This window comes from Amblyomma maculatum, unplaced genomic scaffold, assembly GCF_055883805.1.
Source record: "Amblyomma maculatum isolate TAMU_Amacu unplaced genomic scaffold, ASM5588380v1 scaffold_22, whole genome shotgun sequence".
Classification (NCBI taxonomy): Eukaryota; Metazoa; Arthropoda; class Arachnida; order Ixodida; family Ixodidae; genus Amblyomma; species Amblyomma maculatum.
Genome location: NW_028146747.1, coordinates 1,560,607 through 1,578,364, shown reverse-complemented (window position 1 = coordinate 1,578,364; position 17,758 = coordinate 1,560,607). Strand labels below are relative to the sequence as shown.

The 17,758-nt window shown below is 50.2% G+C and overlaps 1 protein-coding gene across 1 annotated transcript in view; it reads right to left on the bottom strand.

Annotated features, from left to right (window-relative positions):
- Positions 1-17,758, bottom strand: part of LOC146171469 (protein croquemort-like) — a 238,867-nt gene that overhangs the window by 10,987 nt on the left and 210,122 nt on the right. Inside the window, exons 11-12 of the mRNA XM_084586513.1 lie at positions 12,868-12,922; positions 4-159 (exon numbers count right to left, since the gene is read on the bottom strand). Coding sequence (XP_084442639.1) covers positions 4-159; positions 12,868-12,922 — 211 coding nt within the window. The remainder of the gene's footprint in view (positions 1-3; positions 160-12,867; positions 12,923-17,758) is intronic.

Here is a 17,758-nt window from a genome sequence, read left to right as displayed (position 1 = left end):
TACCGGCCTCTTGGTGTACCGTATGGCGTACACTAGCGTCGCAAGCAGGATGATGCCGCCAATGATAACGGCGCCGAAGGAGCCAACTGTGACGTACTGTGGAAGCTCTTCCGTCACCAGGCGCAGCCTTGACAGCATGTGTTTGTCAGCTGACGCAACCTGCAGAAACATAAAGCGATAGCGTGGCCATTATCTCGTGCCTGCCTCGATCACTGCAGAAAGGCCACTTGAGAAGTCCGCGAAAGTCTTTCTAAGCCAAAGCTTTACTGCCCCCGTGCGTAGCTTCATCGAAAACCGCTTGGCCTTGAAGAGGCGGACCTTCGACCTCACATCACTCCTACGTCACTCAGCCGCCGCAGCCGATGCGTCGACCATCTCCGGACCTGTCACGTGATTGCTACAGTATTCGCCGGGACCGGAAAGCTGCTCCTTTGCTGCCGCTGCTACTCCGACCGCCGTCTTGCAGGGTCTGTCCGGGGATATAAATTGATGTAATGCTGTACTGGCGGCCACTGGCGAAGTAAGGAATATGATGCACGTCGCCGGTCGAAAAAAAAAAACGGAATGGACGAAAAAAAAAAAGACCAATAAGAGGTGGTGTGCGAGAGGACATAGAGCTCTGAAAATTTCGGGGGTGTTCTGACATCGAACCCTCCCCGCCCACTGGCTGCCCTAACGACAGCACTTGCCACCTCGAGTGATCAACCTTCCGATATAGCTCGTCGAGAGGCTGCGGCGAAGAGAAGCGGATAGTGCTAAATGCGCTATCGAATCCTTGTAGAAACGATCACCCGAAGCAGCTAAACAAGGATTAATCCCAAGCCTTCGCTTTGTCCGCTTAGATTTAGCCAAATTAAACATTTGCGTAATTTTTCCACGTAATTTGGTGATGGCAATCCTACAAATGACGAGGAATCCACCTGAGCCTCGGAGAAACCGGCTTGACTGGGCTGTTAAGGTGGGTAGTCGTGAACTATGACAGCGCCCTGGCGCGTGCAATCCTGGCGCGTACAAACATTCGCCGGTGAAGATTTAGCGCATACACGTTTATAGTTAGCCGGCCCGCACATTATTTTGCAAGACTAATGCATAGCATCTCTGTGTACACATAGCAAATCCTCATCAACGACTAGATGACAAAGCCACGATCGCTGATTGAGAAGCCACCCCCACTATGACACCAGTTCTCTGTAGTGTTCGATCGCTCAGCAACTAATCACTGCAGAGCTTCCTGGAGCTGTGTCGCATATTGGTCGCCCAGAGTTTGCCAGCGAACCACGGCGAAACAAAATGCTTGTGACAGCCCTGATGCGCAGCCCATAAACTAAAACCCATAATTGGGAAGGTTTGTAGCCTAACCCATAAAGCGAGAAAGTGGTCCCAACGTGACAGCCTAAAAGCGAGTTTCATTAACCGAGACCGGATGTAGACCGCCACAAGGACCCTCTCTGCTGTGAGCGTAGAATGGAACGAAGGCCGAATCGGCTTGAAGCGGGTTTATTCGCTTGCGAGTTGCAAGAGCCGACAACATGGTACAGTGCTCCCTTCCGAGATTTTTGCACGGAATGGCATGAAAAATTGCACCACAAGAATCTTATAGCAAAGCGTGAAACAACTCCAATTGAACATCACTGCACGACAACCTTTCCTGCTTGTCCAGACCGAACACGACAGGAACGTAAAACTGCGGCGTTAAGGAAAAGCTACTGATGCGAGAGTAAAGGAAGCGGCACGTACTTTGGAGCAATGTCGATTGCACAGGGAAGCTCTTTGAGGGGCGCCCTCGTATGCACTATGCACAGTTTTACATTTTATTCGTGCAAGGTACAAAGACGGATGCGTCATTACGACTGCCTAAAAGAAAATTTCTTGCTCAAGAAAACAGTCCCTCTAACAACCCCTGTCGTGACGCTGGGGCTACGTCGACCCGGCCTTCACTTGGTAGCGTGCAGAGACTCGGGGTTGAAGTAGGATTGAATCTTCGAAGTTGGTGAAATATGTACAAGCAGGTTTAATGGCACTTTGAGAAACTTATTTACAAGATTATTTACACGAAAAAGAAGGGTACATCAGCAAAATGGCAAGCGTTAAGAGTTCATAGCGAGAAGCGACTGGATGAGCCGTTTACCCAGGGCTCAGAGCGACCTTTCGTGCTCTGCAGCGTCCTTAAAACCCCCTATGTCCAGCCCCTCTCTGAAGATGCTGACCAACCAAATCCAGGGCACGCCCCTCAGGTATCGGCATCCAATCGAACACATCACTGCACTGATGGTCTGAAGCACTGACTGGTCCGGCATTCATTCGTTGGGCGTGATCACTTGTTGGCGGGAAAAGCTTGGGAACGGCGAGGAGAGGAGGTACATTTCTATTCTTCAGCAAAGAAACCACAGGCTGGTTCTGACAAGTGGTTTTACTTCTCAGAAACCCGAGTGCACGTGGCGCCGCATCCGCTCCCAGCATTGTCCGTTTTCGACAATTGCAAATCTTTCCTGCATTCCTGGGAAATCTCTTAATGGCTGTATGCGTCATGCTCCTTTCTTGTCCTGCACGTCAGCGGACATGTCACTCTGTCATCTCCTTTGGAAAGTAGGCATTCCTCACTGGACGATAGGGCTTATCGACTGGAAGGGTGAACAAAAGAAAGAAAGCGCTTCCTGCATTTCCCGCAGGGGGACGTTTCTTTGTGTTTTTCCAGACGTTCTCTTGGCAGGGTCAATTTGGCATTTGCAGAGTGTCCACAAAGCAAAACAGGCTTACAAAACAGGATTCCTGGAAACAGGCTCACTTAGAGCCATTGGACCATCACCACATATTCACAGCACTTATCCATGCCCACAGGCGAACAATAGAGCGCGCAAATGCGGATGCTTGGTCGTAACAGCCTCCTCCCCCGCCAGAAGAGTCTCGGAGGGCAGCAGTCCCAGCTGCTGCATGAAGAGACGACTTAATGGCCTGCACGTGAACGCTTGAAGCTCGCTGTTGCTTGTCGCGTTGTCTTGATTGTTGTAGGCCAAATTGCTCGAGCTGTCTGAAACTCAACCACATGTCGAAGCAAGCACTCGGCTCCCGTCTGAAGAGACCAGGTTAAAAGAAAACTGCCATTGTTGTTCGAGGAAAGCCCACTCTCAAGACGTTCAGGACCCACGTATGCCTCGAAAACCAAACGTGCTGCTTTACATAGTCACATATATTCAAGCGCACGAAAAAAAAAAAAAAAAAAAAAACCTGATTATCAATTTGGATACATGGTGAGGAACATCTCGGACCGCTTAGAAAGAGCGGCTAAGCGCGTCCGCATTCCCATTTAACTTCCCCTTTTTGTATCTTATTTCAAAATTGTACTGCTGTAAAATCAAGCTCCACCTAAGAAGGCGACTGTTCTTCGATGTCGCAGTTTGCAGCCAAGCCAGGGGACAATGGTCCGTCTCTACGGTGAATTTGGCCCCTCCAAGATAGCACTGCAAGTTTTGAATGGCCCATACAATGCAAGCGCATTCTTTCTCTGACGCGCAATAAGCTCTCTCTCTAGAACTCAGTTTTCTGCTCAGGTAGAGCACGGGGTGCTCATTACCGTCGTCATCTCTCTGGCAGAGAACAGCACCTAACCCTCGATCACTGGCATCACACTGGACCGTGAATTCTCGGCCATAGTCTGGAGCTCGCAATACCGGACGGCTAATCAGCACAGCCTTCAGGTTTACGAAGGAGGCTTCCTTTTGTTCGTCCCAGACTACATTTGTCGGTTCTGTCTTGCGGAGAGCGTCGGTCAGAGGGCTAGCCAAAGCTGAATAGTTAGGGATGTAGTGATTGTAGTACCCAGTCAGACCCAGGAATGCTCGAATTTCCGTCTTCGTGCTCGGCCGCGGGTAGTCTGCTACCGCAGAAATCTTAATCTCGCTGGGTTTCCTGAAACCTTGACCTACATTGTGACCCAAGTAGTCCACGGTCGCCCTTGCCAGGCAACATTTCTCGGCCTTTACGGTTAGTCCAGCTTGACGCAAAAGGCTCAGTACAGCTCTTAGATGTACCATATGGTCCGCCCATGAGTCGGAAAAAACCGCAATGTCATCTAAATAAGGCACCGCGAATGTTTCACACCCATTTAAAACCCTATCCATGAGTCGGGAAAAACAAAATGGAGCATTTTTGAGCCCGAAACTCATCATTGTTGGCTGGTAGCTGCCCGTCGGAGTGACGAAAGCCGCGTATCTGCTGGCGCGTTCAGTGAGCGGTACTTGCCAGTATCCTCGAGTAAGGTCCAGCGTAGTCACATATGCCGCTCTACTGACCTGTTCTACTCTCTCCTCAATATTCGGAATAGGATACACTTGATCCCTGGTGAGAGAATTTAGCTTTCGGTAGTCTACCACAGGCCTAGGGTCTTTACCTGGAGCTTCTACTAAGATCATAGGCGAAGCATAATCACTTTCCGAGGGTTTTATTACTCCTAATTCCAGCATGCGAGTTACTTCCCTATCCAGAATTTCTCTTTGCCTTGGAGAAAATCGGTAGCACCTTGATCGCACTGGCACGTCTGAAGTCAGCTCAATATCGTGCTCAGTCAAATCAGTTCTTCCTGGCCTGTCCACGAAGCAGGCCTCAAACTCTGTTATTATCTCGCCCAGATCGGACAGCTGGGATTTCTTTAGTTCTCCTCTCTGCTCCGTCTTTTTGAGAAGCTCCTGAGCGTTGCTTCCTTTTCCGCTGAGGCAAATCAAGTTGTCCCCCATCTCCTCGGGAAGGTTTAACGTTAGATTTACCACGGCTTCCCTCTGCACATAAGGCTTCATAAGATTGCAATGATAAATGCGCACTTCTTTACGCCTACCGGGAATTTTCACTGCGTAGTTAGTGTTAGAAAGCTTTGCAACGACTTCAGCCGGTCCTTCCCACTGTACTTCGAGCTTATTCTGCCTTGAACTTCTCAGCAACATCACCTGGTCCCCGATACAAAACGTCCTTTGACGGGCTGTCTTATCATAGTACACCTTGGAACGAGCCTGGGCTGACTTCATGCTGGCCTCAACGAGTTCCTTAGTGTTATGTAAGCGATTCAAGAGGTTCAGAATGAATTCTACTACTGTTGGGTCTTCTCCGCGCCCCTCCCAGGCTTCGCGCACCATTCGCAAAGGTGAGCGCAGTGACCTTCCGTACACCAACTCGGCTGGGCTAAATCCAGTGGATTCGTGCGGCACTGACCGCAAAGCGAAAAGCGCTGCAGGCAGGCAGGTATCCCATTCGCGCTTGTTTTCATAGCACAGTCCCCTCAGGACTCGTTTGAGAACAGAGTGCCATCTTTCTACGCTGTTGCTCTGCGGATGATGGATCGAGCTATGCACTACCTTAATGCCGCATCGCTCGAGAAATGAGGTGGTGAGGACACTCGTGAAAACGCTACCCTGATCACTTTGGACCTCGGAAGGGAATCCAACTCGTGCAAACACTGACAGCAGCGAATCCACTACACTCTCGGACGTCACCTCGCGCAGCGGAACAGCCTCTGGAAACTTTGTGGCTGGGCATAACATAGTGAGGATATAACGGTACCCTGACTCTGTCACAGGAAGTGGCCCAACTACATCTATTACTAACCGGTGAAACGGCTCGGTAATGATTGGTACTAACACCATCGGAGCTTTCCACTTATCTTGCGCCTTTCCAACCCGCTGGCACGTGTCGCATGATCGTACAAAATTTTCCGTGTCCTTAAAACATCCAGGCCAATAGTATTCTTGCAACAGCCTCTGCTTTGTTTTCCTTATTCCAAGGTGACATGACCACGAGCTGCCATGGGAAAGTCGCAGTAAGTCTCCGCGGTACTTTTGGGGAACGACTAATTGGTCCCGCTCTACTCCGCGCTTATCCTTGAATAAGCGATACAGCACTCCCTTTCTCATCTCAAAAGAAATGTTCTTTGCTGTCTTAGTGGCGCGGTGGCGCTCTCTTATCTCCTGTATCTTGGGATCATTGGCTTGCTCCATAGCTAAGTCCTCTCGAGTTCCACTTAAAAGTCTCGTGAGATTACTAGACACTGGCGGCAAGAGGTTACTCTCAAGAACGTCCTCATTCCGCGTCTCATCAAGCTCACTTTCAAGACTTATCTGAGATGCCTCGCTCTCAAAGTTTTCTGACCTGCTATCTTCCGCATCTACCACTGTTTTAGCTGCCGTTTCCTCCGCTGTGGATTCTTCTGGAATGAGCAGTGTAGCTAGTTCTCGCGCCTTTGAACGTGTTAAGGCTTGCACAACTCTGTCTCCGAAAAGGATGCCCCTCTTTCGCAGTAGCATGTCCGATTTGTTGGAGAACAAATACGGATAGCACTTGGGAAGCTTTCCTGAAACGGCAGCCTCGGTTGTCAACTTGCCGAAAGGGCCCTCGATGACCACGTTCGCGATTGGCAAGCACACACTCTGTTCCTCCACTACCTGGCGGATCCACGCACACTGTCCTGTATAGTCGGAAGGCGACACATACGCCGGATGGACAACATCCATCGTTGCGGCCGAATCGCGCAGTACCTTGCAAGGCTTCCCGTTGACTACTAGGTCATGCAGGTAGGGTTCTAAAAGCTGCATATTTTCATCGCAGTCACTGACATACGAGAAAGCAATCTTTTCTTTCCGGCAGTTGACGGCAATGTGACCCTGCTCATTACACCTAAAGCATGTGAGCGGCTTCCTAGCCTCAAGCTTATTCTTTGTGTTCTGCGCGTTGGTCACTTCCCCCCTTTTCTCACTGCCGTCCTTTCTAGGGAGTTTGCCTGAAGAAACCTTCATTTCTTCGTTTCCAACTCTAGCAAAGTGCTTTTCCTGACGGTTATTCACACTGAACTTGGGATTGCGGGGCCTATCCACTGCTGGGTTACTGAATTCTCGGCGCGAAGCATACTCCTCAATAAGTTCGGCAGCTTCAGTTGCCGACTTAATTTCGCCTCGGTCCTGTAACCAATTTCTTTCTTTTTCTGGGAGGCAGTTATAAAACTGCTCCAAAAGAATTCGCTCGACTACAGCGTCCCTATCACTGTAGGAATCAGTGCTCTTTAGCCACTCGCCCAAATTAACTCTTAAATTGTACAGGAATTCAGGGTAACTCTCGTCCCTGGACTTAGTAGCGTTCCGAAAACGTTGTCTGAACGCCTCGGCGCTAAGCCTATACTTTCTCAGAAGGCAAGCTTTGACCTTCTCGTAGTTGTCCGCGTCCTCCTTGCTTAGCCGCGCGACAACCTCCGCTGCCTCGCAGGGCAGAACCGTCAATAATCTCTGAGACCAAGTGTCTCGCTGGAAGGACAGTTTTTCGCAAGTTCGCTCAAAGTTAGCCAGATACAGACCGATATCCCCTGATATCACATATGGCTGCATGTACTTTGACATCTTGAAATCTGCCTCCTTGTTGAGACGAGGTACCGCTAGCTGGGGACAATCGCCCGACCTCTTGCTCAACTCTAGTTCTAATTTCCGGAGCTCAATTTCTAGCTTCTTTTCCTCTCTTTCCCGCTCTTTCTGCTGTCTGAGCTGTTCCTTTTTTTGCCCGATGAGGTTCCATGCTTCACTGAGCTCCTCATCATCGGTTCCCAGATCAGTGATTGCCTTTATAATCAAGGGTTTTCGTGCCAAACCACTTGTATCAATTCCCAATTCCTCACACAATAGCAACAGGTCCGGTTTCTGCAGCTTTTGTAGGTCCATGATCGCTCCGAGTGTCGGCTACTTCCAAAACAACAGTGCAAACTACCAAACCTAAAGGCGTTTCAACACTTTTTACCAGTTCTAAATTCTAACCCTGTTCTAGAACCTGGTCCACATCAGAAGAAAGCCAAGCACTCACCCACACATGCGATCGATGTTCCGAGCTGCCCTCTTGTTGGCCGATTGTTGCTCCTGCTTGTTGCTTGAGATGCCACCTCCGATCACAAGATGTTGTGGCTTGTAGATTCTGATCCACCTCGAATCACCAGATGTTGTAGCTTGTAGATCCAGCCCCACCTCCAGTCATCAGATGTTGTGGCTTGTAGATTCAGATCCCAACGCTGGTCACCAGTTGTTGTAGCTTGTAGATTCAGATCCCACCGCTGCCACCAGTTGTCGTGACGCTGGGGCTACGTCGACCCGGCCTTCACTTGGTAGCGTGCAGAGACTCGGGGTTGAAGTAGGATTGAATCTTCGAAGTTGGTGAAATATGTACAAGCAGGTTTAATGGCACTTTGAGAAACTTATTTACAAGATTATTTACACGAAAAAGAAGGGTACATCAGCAAAATGGCAAGCGTTAAGAGTTCATAGCGAGAAGCGACTGGATGAGCCGTTTACCCAGGGCTCAGAGCGACCTTTCGTGCTCTGCAGCGTCCTTAAAACCCCCTATGTCCAGCCCCTCTCTGAAGATGCTGACCAACCAAATCCAGGGCACGCCCCTCAGGTATCGGCATCCAATCGAACACATCACTGCACTGATGGTCTGAAGCACTGACTGGTCCGGCATTCATTCGTTGGGCGTGATCACTTGTTGGCGGGAAAAGCTTGGGAACGGCGAGGAGAGGAGGTACATTTCTATTCTTCAGCAAAGAAACCACAGGCTGGTTCTGACAAGTGGTTTTACTTCTCAGAAACCCGAGTGCACGTGGCGCCGCATCCGCTCCCAGCATTGTCCGTTTTCGACAATTGCAAATCTTTCCTGCATTCCTGGGAAATCTCTTAATGGCTGTATGCGTCATGCTCCTTTCTTGTCCTGCACGTCAGCGGACATGTCACTCTGTCATCTCCTTTGGAAAGTAGGCATTCCTCACTGGACGATAGGGCTTATCGACTGGAAGGGTGAACAAAAGAAAGAAAGCACTTCCTGCATTTCCCGCAGGGGGACGTTTCTTTGTGTTTTTCCAGACGTTCTCTTGGCAGGGTCAATTTGGCATTTGCAGAGTGTCCACAAAGCAAAACAGGCTTACAAAACAGGATTCCTGGAAACAGGCTCACTTAGAGCCATTGGACCATCACCACATATTCACAGCACTTATCCATGCCCACAGGCGAACAATAGAGCGCGCAAATGCGGATGCTTGGTCGTAACACCCCCTTGAAGCCTGGTGTAGTTGAAAAAAGAAGAAGCAGGCTAGATCCGCTCCTGACTTGGAAGCAGACTCGTACTGGTTATCTGAGTCTCGCTTATGGCCTGCCTCGCCAGCGTGTCTATTCCTATAATTTGGCCGCCTAGTTCCATTTCAATGAAGCATAACTAAGTGCAATAATTTTTGTAGCGAGTTCGAAACAACAGTCGTGTCAACAAAGAACTACAAAGCCCGATGCGAGCCCATGTGCAATTCGCTTGTTGAAGGTAGTGAATGGAGGATGAAATAACTTCATTTGATCCCACCAAAAAATCGGATAGCGATAAGACTTGATTCTTGGGCGCCGTCACATTCATCCCCTTTGAGCAGGCTGAAATCCTTTGAGGTTCAACGGTTTGCAGGGTGAGATGGATGACTTTCATTTGGACTTCTTCGTTCTGGGCGACCTTTAAAGCCTCCCAGGACTGCATATTTATGTCTGGTTCGTTGTATCAAGGGCATGTCCGCACCATGTGTAATATGTCTGCTGTTTCGTTACGATGTTTATACCGCGGGTCCTGGGTCGTCGGAGGCTCTTATTAGTGCGATTGAGTTTGGGGAAAAACCCCGCCTGCAACTTTCTCCTTCCTACTCAAATATTTGTCTGCTCGAGGCAGTGTCTGTCTTTCCGATAAGTAATGATTAGGAATATCGTGATATGCGTTCAGCTCCTAGCTATGAAGGGGCTCTCTGCTCGACAAAACCGCGCTGGTGTCCCGGTGTGTGAGTCCTCGCGCCACTCCGAGCGCTGTCTCGTTTTTTCGCAGGCCCTCATGGGTCGAAGTCAGATGAGGTTAATTAGCTCCGCCGGTGACTGTCCGGCAGCTTGAACTTCGGCGGAAACCCTGCCTGCGTTGTAGTATCGGACAGCCAATTGGGAATCTGTTACTATCACCCTTGCATTCTGTTGTATTAGGGTCAGCCGCTCTTGCGTCTCTCTGTCGGATACTGCAGCCGTCATCCCTGGTTGAGAGGGCTATGAAAGCCGTCCTGCGTTCGCATTCCGCCGCGTCCTCTTAACCCCGTTTTGCCTGTAGGAGAAATTTTCTGCAGAGATTTCGCTGTCTTTTCTTCTACCCTCATGATGCACCGGTGCATGTACCTTGGGAGTGGCGGGATTATTATTTTGATTCCTTATGTCACTTAGGATATCCTTTGTCAGTTCAAGTCTAGGTTCGAAGCCTAGCTTTTCTAGTATTTTTAGCCCCGATCGCCTGCGTTGAAATGGTTGCTGTTGCGCTACTTTGGTGACCTCAATGAGGTCTAGAGCGTTTGAAATGCTCATGTTAAAGGCCCACTGTCCACCCTCCGGTCGAAAATATTTTCTTCCCCGGTGACTGTGAGACTTCGCCCCTAGAACGCAAGGCCGCAAAATGTTTTTGAAAGGAGTAACCAATAACGCAGTTACAGCCACCGCAATCACCCGATTCTGTCATGCGTCTCTCCTTCCGTTCCCTCGCAAAGGTTTTTCACTCTCCTGCCCGAGGTCGTCTAGCCTCCGCAAGACAAATTCCCCTTCCTCCTTCGCGTTTGGCGGGAGGTGGGGCGTGGCACTCCGCGAGCGCGAAAAAAAAAAAAAGAAAAAAAAACGGCCGAGGGAGCACGCGCCGCTGGATTCAGTCTGGCCGTGGCGAGGAAAAAGCGCGCAGCGAGCGGTAGACACCCATCCTTCTCCCGTCAGTCAGCGAGACGGACCAATGGACGTCGTTCGCGGTAGTACGTCATTACTGGGGCCCGTCGGGCCAGCGCAGGAAACGGGGAAGCTGGCTTCCCAAAGGAGAGCATGAGAGAGCTTTGAATTGTATTTTCGATGCTTTGCGCGGCGCGCGTGTCACTGTAGCATTTTGCACAGACTATCTCCGGTACCTGATCGAAACACTGGGCTCCTTTGCTTAAAAGGGCCTTCCCTGGGCAGTGGCCCTTTAAGAATGTTGTAGGTCGATGCGCACGTAGGGAGGGCCGGGCGGTTTTGACCCTTTTCCTGATTAGGATTTCAAATTTTCTGCTTTGGCTAGACGTATGTATGATGCCACGTAACGTGATCCTACTGATTAGAAATTATTGAATTAGACTCAAGAAGTTCGTCTACTTACAACCGGCGTGTTTGTTTTCTATTCTCTTGATTAGCCTACACGTCCGGCCTACACTCGATTTAATGTTTTTCAATCGTTTCGATGTTCTTACTGGTTCGCTGTATCCGGAGACCGAGCCCTCTAAGCGTGTTTACCGAAGGTATCTTGTCCCCTTTTATCGTTCAAAAGTTTAGGAAAGGCTTAACGTGCATAGAAAACTTCTACTGCGAGAAGCATTTATCAACGCGACTTGAAGCTGGACACTTCCACGCGCCGGCACGCAAACACGCTGCATGCAGACCAGAAGACAGCAACACCACGCTGCAACAGACGGCGTACGGGTGCGGACGTCTCGCTACCGCACGGCAGTCACCAAACTCCCCCGCACAAATCCCTCATTAGAGGCGGAAACGAATAAGAACCGGCTGTGGCGACGACCGGATGCCGATGTAATGCGACGAAACAACAGTGTGAAGTATCTGGTTTAGTTTGGTTTATCGGGTTTCAACGTCCCGAAGCAACTCATGCTATGGGAAACGCCGTAGTGGAGGGCAACGGAAATTTCGACCACCTGGGATTCTTTAACGTGCACTGAAATCGCACAGAACACGGGCGCCTTCCATTGAAATGCGGCCTCCGAAGCCGGGATTCGATCCTTCAACATAGCAGTCTTCTGGTGATAGACATCGAAGCAGTGCCTGCTGCGGACGCGTGAAGGCGCCTGGACGACTTGTTTAGCAGATACACTGCCCGTCCGGGAATATACATCAGCGGCGATTAAAGCAAGCGCACGAAATTTGGGCAAACGCTTGGAGCTTGCACGGCTGTTGCCATTACGTTGTCTATAGCAATGCACACACTAAAAAAGTTACAACGGAAATTTTGAGCGTTTCGCACACCACACTGGTTTTCGACGGACCGCGGAACCAGACTATCGCGGAAAGCATGTTATGAAAGCACGCTTTTGCAGCGGGCCTGAATCGTAGTCTTCAAAACCCTCATGTTCGCGTGCCACATAACCACACTATTTATTTGTTGTTGTTTTTTTCTTAACAGCATGTAAAAAATATGCCCAAAAAGTTACGCAGCGCCTCTGCTGTGCATCTAGCTGCGTAAGGCCCTGTGTGGATGCTTAGCTTGGCATTACATAGGCATTTCCAGGCAGCGACTGCGTCACTTTTGCACTCGAAGTGTCACTGCCGATAACGATGAGACACCGCCGCTCTCTCGGCTCAGCGTCTCCCGCGTGTGCCGCGCTTGAGTGCAAGCAGCGCGGCACTTGACTGCCCAGCACTGGAGCCTGCTTTTTCCACGCGAACGTGTGCAGACTGTCATTGGGCTTCTACTGGCTTTGGTGATTGTCATGACAAGCAGTGCTGAGTGGCGTTTTTTGCCCTTATCGTGCTTTCAAGCTCTTCCGCTAAGGTTTAGTTCTGGTGTCTAAAGAAACTGGACATGATTGAGTTTCTCGCAGGTGCTTATGGGCGCTTGCGTTTCCAAAACGCCACCAGGCTCGCGCAAATATGTGACAAAATCTATTATATCCCCAATCAATCATTTGAATTCGACTTTTCTTTTTTGCGTCCATAATGCTTTTAGAAAACTACCCTCTACTGTTCTTTCCCCTCCCGTATCCCCAAGGAAAAGGCTTTAGGTTTTACCCAGACAATAACAGAGAAATTAACGAGAAATCGTACTCACATTTTCAAACCAGAACACAGGAATGAAGCGTCTTTCCTCAATGTCTTCGAAGACTCTACAGAAAGAAAAGAAAAAAGGACAGGACGCTGCGGTCAACAAGCCAGAGTATGTAAGACTGCAAGAAGGGACAGCTTCGAGAAGTAGGCGCGCGTACGCAGTATGATGCCATGCACATATTACGCGTACTGCCTACGAATCGCTAAGCCACGCAGATACAAGATGCCGAACTATAAGCAAAAAGGACACGAAGGAACGATCTGCGATTCAGCGCTTGTCCACAGCGAAAGCAACAGTGCATGGAAGACTACTTCAAGGCCGTTTCTTGTCCTCACAGCCCTGTCCCTCGCAACTTAGCAATGCGGATTAGCGCCCGCAAGGTCTGTTTACTTGATTGAGCAGCTTGTTTTTAATAGCGATCAGACGCCTTCCTGGTGGCTGAGCTGCATGCTATAAACATAAGCATAAATAATTGTAAAAGCCAGTCATCAAGATTTTAAACACATGCCGTCACCGTGTTTCACGAACTAGTATGAGTACTTTTAAAACAAACAACGCTGGCCCAAAACTTTGCCCCCCCCCCCCCCCCCTATCTCGCCTCAATAATAACAAAGCATTTGAGAGTCTTGTGCTATGAGCGCAAAGGGAGCGTGAATACGGGCTGTTGAGGAAGAAAAGTACTGAAATCTTGCATTCCGGCCTTCTCTTAAAAAGCATGCAAATCGGTCGGGATACCCCTGCTCTTGTAAATAAGAACTACAATTAAGCGCGACAATACGCAATCCCACGACTAGCTTCCGGACGACCGGACGCGACCAATTGGCCAAGGGACCCCATTTAGGCTACTTTCAGCGCAGTAAACCATACAAATACGAGGTGCAGCGAGATCGCATGCTGACGTCTAAAGCACTTCCGCCTCGGCATAGGCGGGCAGAAAGGATGCGGTTAGGGCGACACTTACTCGCTTCAGACGCAGCGCTTAGTGGCTATTTCTAGAGCTGGCCCGACCATCGCGGCAACGGCAGACGGCATAGATAGCATAGCCAAAACAAGCGCTTAAGCTTGTACGCCGCGGCGGCTCGAGCGTCGATAGCGAAGCAGTTCCGACAGGCTGGAAATTTTTTGGTCTGTCGATGCCGATCGCCACTCAGTTCGCTCAGTCGTTTGCATATGGACCGGCCTTTAGGCGTAAAGAACAGACACTGAGAGGCGAGCGGCGAGAGAAGGAATACACCAACGCGTACTCCTTCGAATAAGAGACATAAGCATCGACATCTACGTGCAGACTTGGTTGTTGCGTGACCACCACGCAGGTATGAAAACTCATATACCAATAACAGCTGAGACGACATCACCACGCAGTTTCCTTCCGGTTCTTGCCGTTCAATTTCCTAAACATTAAACGAGATCAATAAACTGGGTGAACACGCACACACTAAACATTTGTGCACCTTTTTGGGCGCAGAAAGGGCACTCGGGTGTCCCCGTGAAAAACCGTGAAAAACGTGAAAAACCGCAAAGCAGGGGTAAGCAACGGCGGTTAACAATCAGGGGTTTCTGGTTGGCTACCCTGCGTTGTGTAAAATGCAAGGGGGCATATAGAAAAAGCGAAATAGACAAATGCGGTTTGAAAGCCAAAGAGAGCTGCAACAGTGTCCTGAGCACTGTGACTGCTGGCGCTCTGCGGCCTCAACAGAACACAGCATCCGCTTTTCGACGCCAAACAAATGACATTTGCACAACGAAGGATGTTTCACTGCGAAGCAGTGCTACTCTACTCATGGGCTGCTAGCCCGGGAATAGCGTTACACACACCTTTAAGGGTGTAAAGATGTTTGGTCCCCCGCCTAGTCACATGGTATCACAGCGGTGGCTCCGGGAAGGACGAGGAAGACGAAACGGGCCATTATAACGAGGAAGAAGAACGCCCGGCGGTTCAAAGTCAAACACGCAAGTGAATGACCTTGAGTGTTGCAGTGTGAGAGTAGAGCTAAAAACCTTTGCTGACAGCTCAACGCCCGGGGCCGCACAATTAAGGGGCCCAGGTAAGGAGGAGGCGGCCAGGTGACGGATGTTGTAGTGGTCCTGCTGAGAAGCTCGACAGGCCTGAAGACGGAATACCGTGATTTGACGCTATTGCAATCGCATTCAGAAGGCACGTGAACATATGTGTGATGATCCGCGGTGTCAAGAGGTTATTGAGGATCGCGGCCTTACAAGAGATAAAGTGAGGAATAGCCGCCAGTGCCATGGCGGAATGAATTGTATGGAAATGTAACGATGGGAGGGCGACGTAACACAGTGGTGAGATGAGATGTACACCCTCCCATTTTTTTAACATGAGAGTACGAGCGTCGACCGTCGAGTCGATAAGCGCCGTATGACGGCGCACAGCGGCGAAATGAGCGAGAATACGCGCGTGCGCTCAATGAGCACTCCGGTGCAGTTGTCCTTTGCCAGGCTGTTCTGGGAACGGGACCTCACCCCTGCTTCTTTTGAGCACCGTTATCGTCATCATCCTTTTTTTCTTTTTTGAACGTTTTCATAAATTTATAAATAAGCGGTAAAAGAATGCGATATACGCTCACTGATTTATACTAAATGGTTTTCAGTATTCTTTTTTCTTGCTATGGGTCACGTAACACTTTCCTGCGGCAAATTAAAGGGCAGGCGGTACCATGTGGACGTTTCTAATCTTTTCCAAGCGGCATGCAGAAAACAAAGAAATGCGATAGCGCGCAAAAAAGCAGGTGGGATTGAATCCGGTTCCCGTAACAGCCTGGCAAAGGACAGCTGCACCTGAGTGCTCACTTCGCACACGCGCGTATTCTCGCTCATTTCGCCGCTGTGTTCCGTCGTACGGTGCTTATCGACTCGGCGGTCGACGCTCGTGCGTTCAGGTTAAACAAATGGGAGGGTGTACATGGCGAGCATGTGGTAAGTGGTGATCAACTTGTACGCGCGAAGGATCTCGTTCACAACTGCTGAAAGAAAGGTGCGGCCGCAGTAGGTAGGTGAGGAGCGCCATGATGAGAAATTAGGTCGCAAAGAAGGAAGTCGTTCACGTCATCAGCAGAACTGCTATGCAGCGTGCGTGTACCAAATGGCATAATATGTGGCTACCACAAACCACCCATTTCCAAAAACGGATCGGCGCAGGACGGTAAGGGAAGCTCCAGTCCGACATGGTAGAACAGCTCTGGAGGGATGTCGATAAGCTGAAGAAAGCCAGCTGGAGGAGTTGTAGGCCCCCTGCGACGCTGTAACTCACCGCAAGCACCAGCTTAATGCTGCGAAACGCTGGACGTTTCGCGCACATGCGACCACGTCTGTCGCCGAACATTTATGTAGTTCGGGGAGAATGACAATGCTTGAAGACGATGAGGAGGAGGTCGCTGCTAGTGGGGTGAAAGTTCCCACATTATAAAGTGCCGCCCACGAAAGCAAAGCGGTTCAAGTGAAGGGTCGGATGGGACGGACGATAGGCTATTAGAAATGGATCGCCTAACGCCTCGTTTCTTCGGAGGACCCCGGAAGAAAATGACAACCTTTTTTAGGAAATTCTGTGAGGATGCGAGCAACTTCGCAAAGCCTTGTATAGCCGACAACGTCGTAAAACAAAAGCAACGGAACAGATTCATTGTCCCTTCGATTCGTCAACACTCGCTCTAACGGCGTACAAGCACACACTACCCCTTTCCTTTCGGCGGCGGCATAGTCCACTCGGTCCCCCTCAACAAACCCTCTCCCACCAGATGCCGAAGACCGGAGCAGCCGAGTAATGTGAGAGCGACACCGCAGCGGAGTCGGACATCCTTTGCTTTTCAACCACCCTCGGTTAATGAGGTGACTGAGGTCTTGCGTGTTCTCCTTTTTTCTTACTTGTAGGCTGCTTGCAATCGTCGCTTTCGGTGTCAGAAGACGAACCGCCGGTGGCCGCGGTTCCCAGCGGTTAAGCCACCACCACGCCTTCGTAGTAAAGCCAGGTTCGTTGTAGCTCAGGGAGGTCTTGCACATCCGTAAGTCCCCTGTACTTTGGACACAACGTGCGCGACAGCGCCGTTGCAACTGGCTCCCTCTCGATCATCGACACCATGTCGCCTAGGTTGATAGCTCAGCGCTGTCTCTTGTCACTTGCTCTAACTCCTGTTTCTCGCGGTCCCGGCGGGCATTCTCGTTTGCCGCCTCCCGTGGCTCCAGTGATGGCGTACTCAACAGCGTCTCCTGTTACTTTCCGTGAACGAAAGCTGAAAAGCAGATAGAATGGCGTCACCTCCATAGCTTAGTTTATTGCATTGTTGATTCCCCATTGCACCAGCGTTGAAGTTGCGCCCCAGTTCTCTCCGTCTCGTTTCGTTCTGCAATGGCGGGCGTTATCATTCTTTTGTACCTCTCGACCAGTCTTTCCGTGTGTGCTAGGCGGTATGGGCGGTACGTTACCGGAGATTGCGTGTTTACCTCAATCCTCATTTCAGTTGCGCGTGTGAACACGATTTCTGAAAGGCACTTTGCGAAGCAGTCGCGGTACTCGTTAATCACCGCGACGAGTGACTCCTTTTGCGTGTCAGAAATTGATGTGCCGACCGATACATCACCTCCCGAGATTGTCTTTGTCGACTTTCTTTCGTTGCAGCTTCCAAGAATAGAGGGTTCGGAATATTCTTCTATGCACAATGTTCCCCTTGCTGTCTTCTGGTTTTGCGCGATGATGAGCCGTGACTCTGTGACGAGCCCACTCGGAATGCGAGACTCTATGCGAGACTTTCTTACCTCCCGGGCGTTTTGGTCAACTTGCGGTCAAAACGCGACAGTAGCTGCGCTCCCCTCTACCAGGGAGAGCCCGTTTCCGGGAAACACTCTGCGGCACAGCCGTCTCTCCCACGCGGCGCCGCTG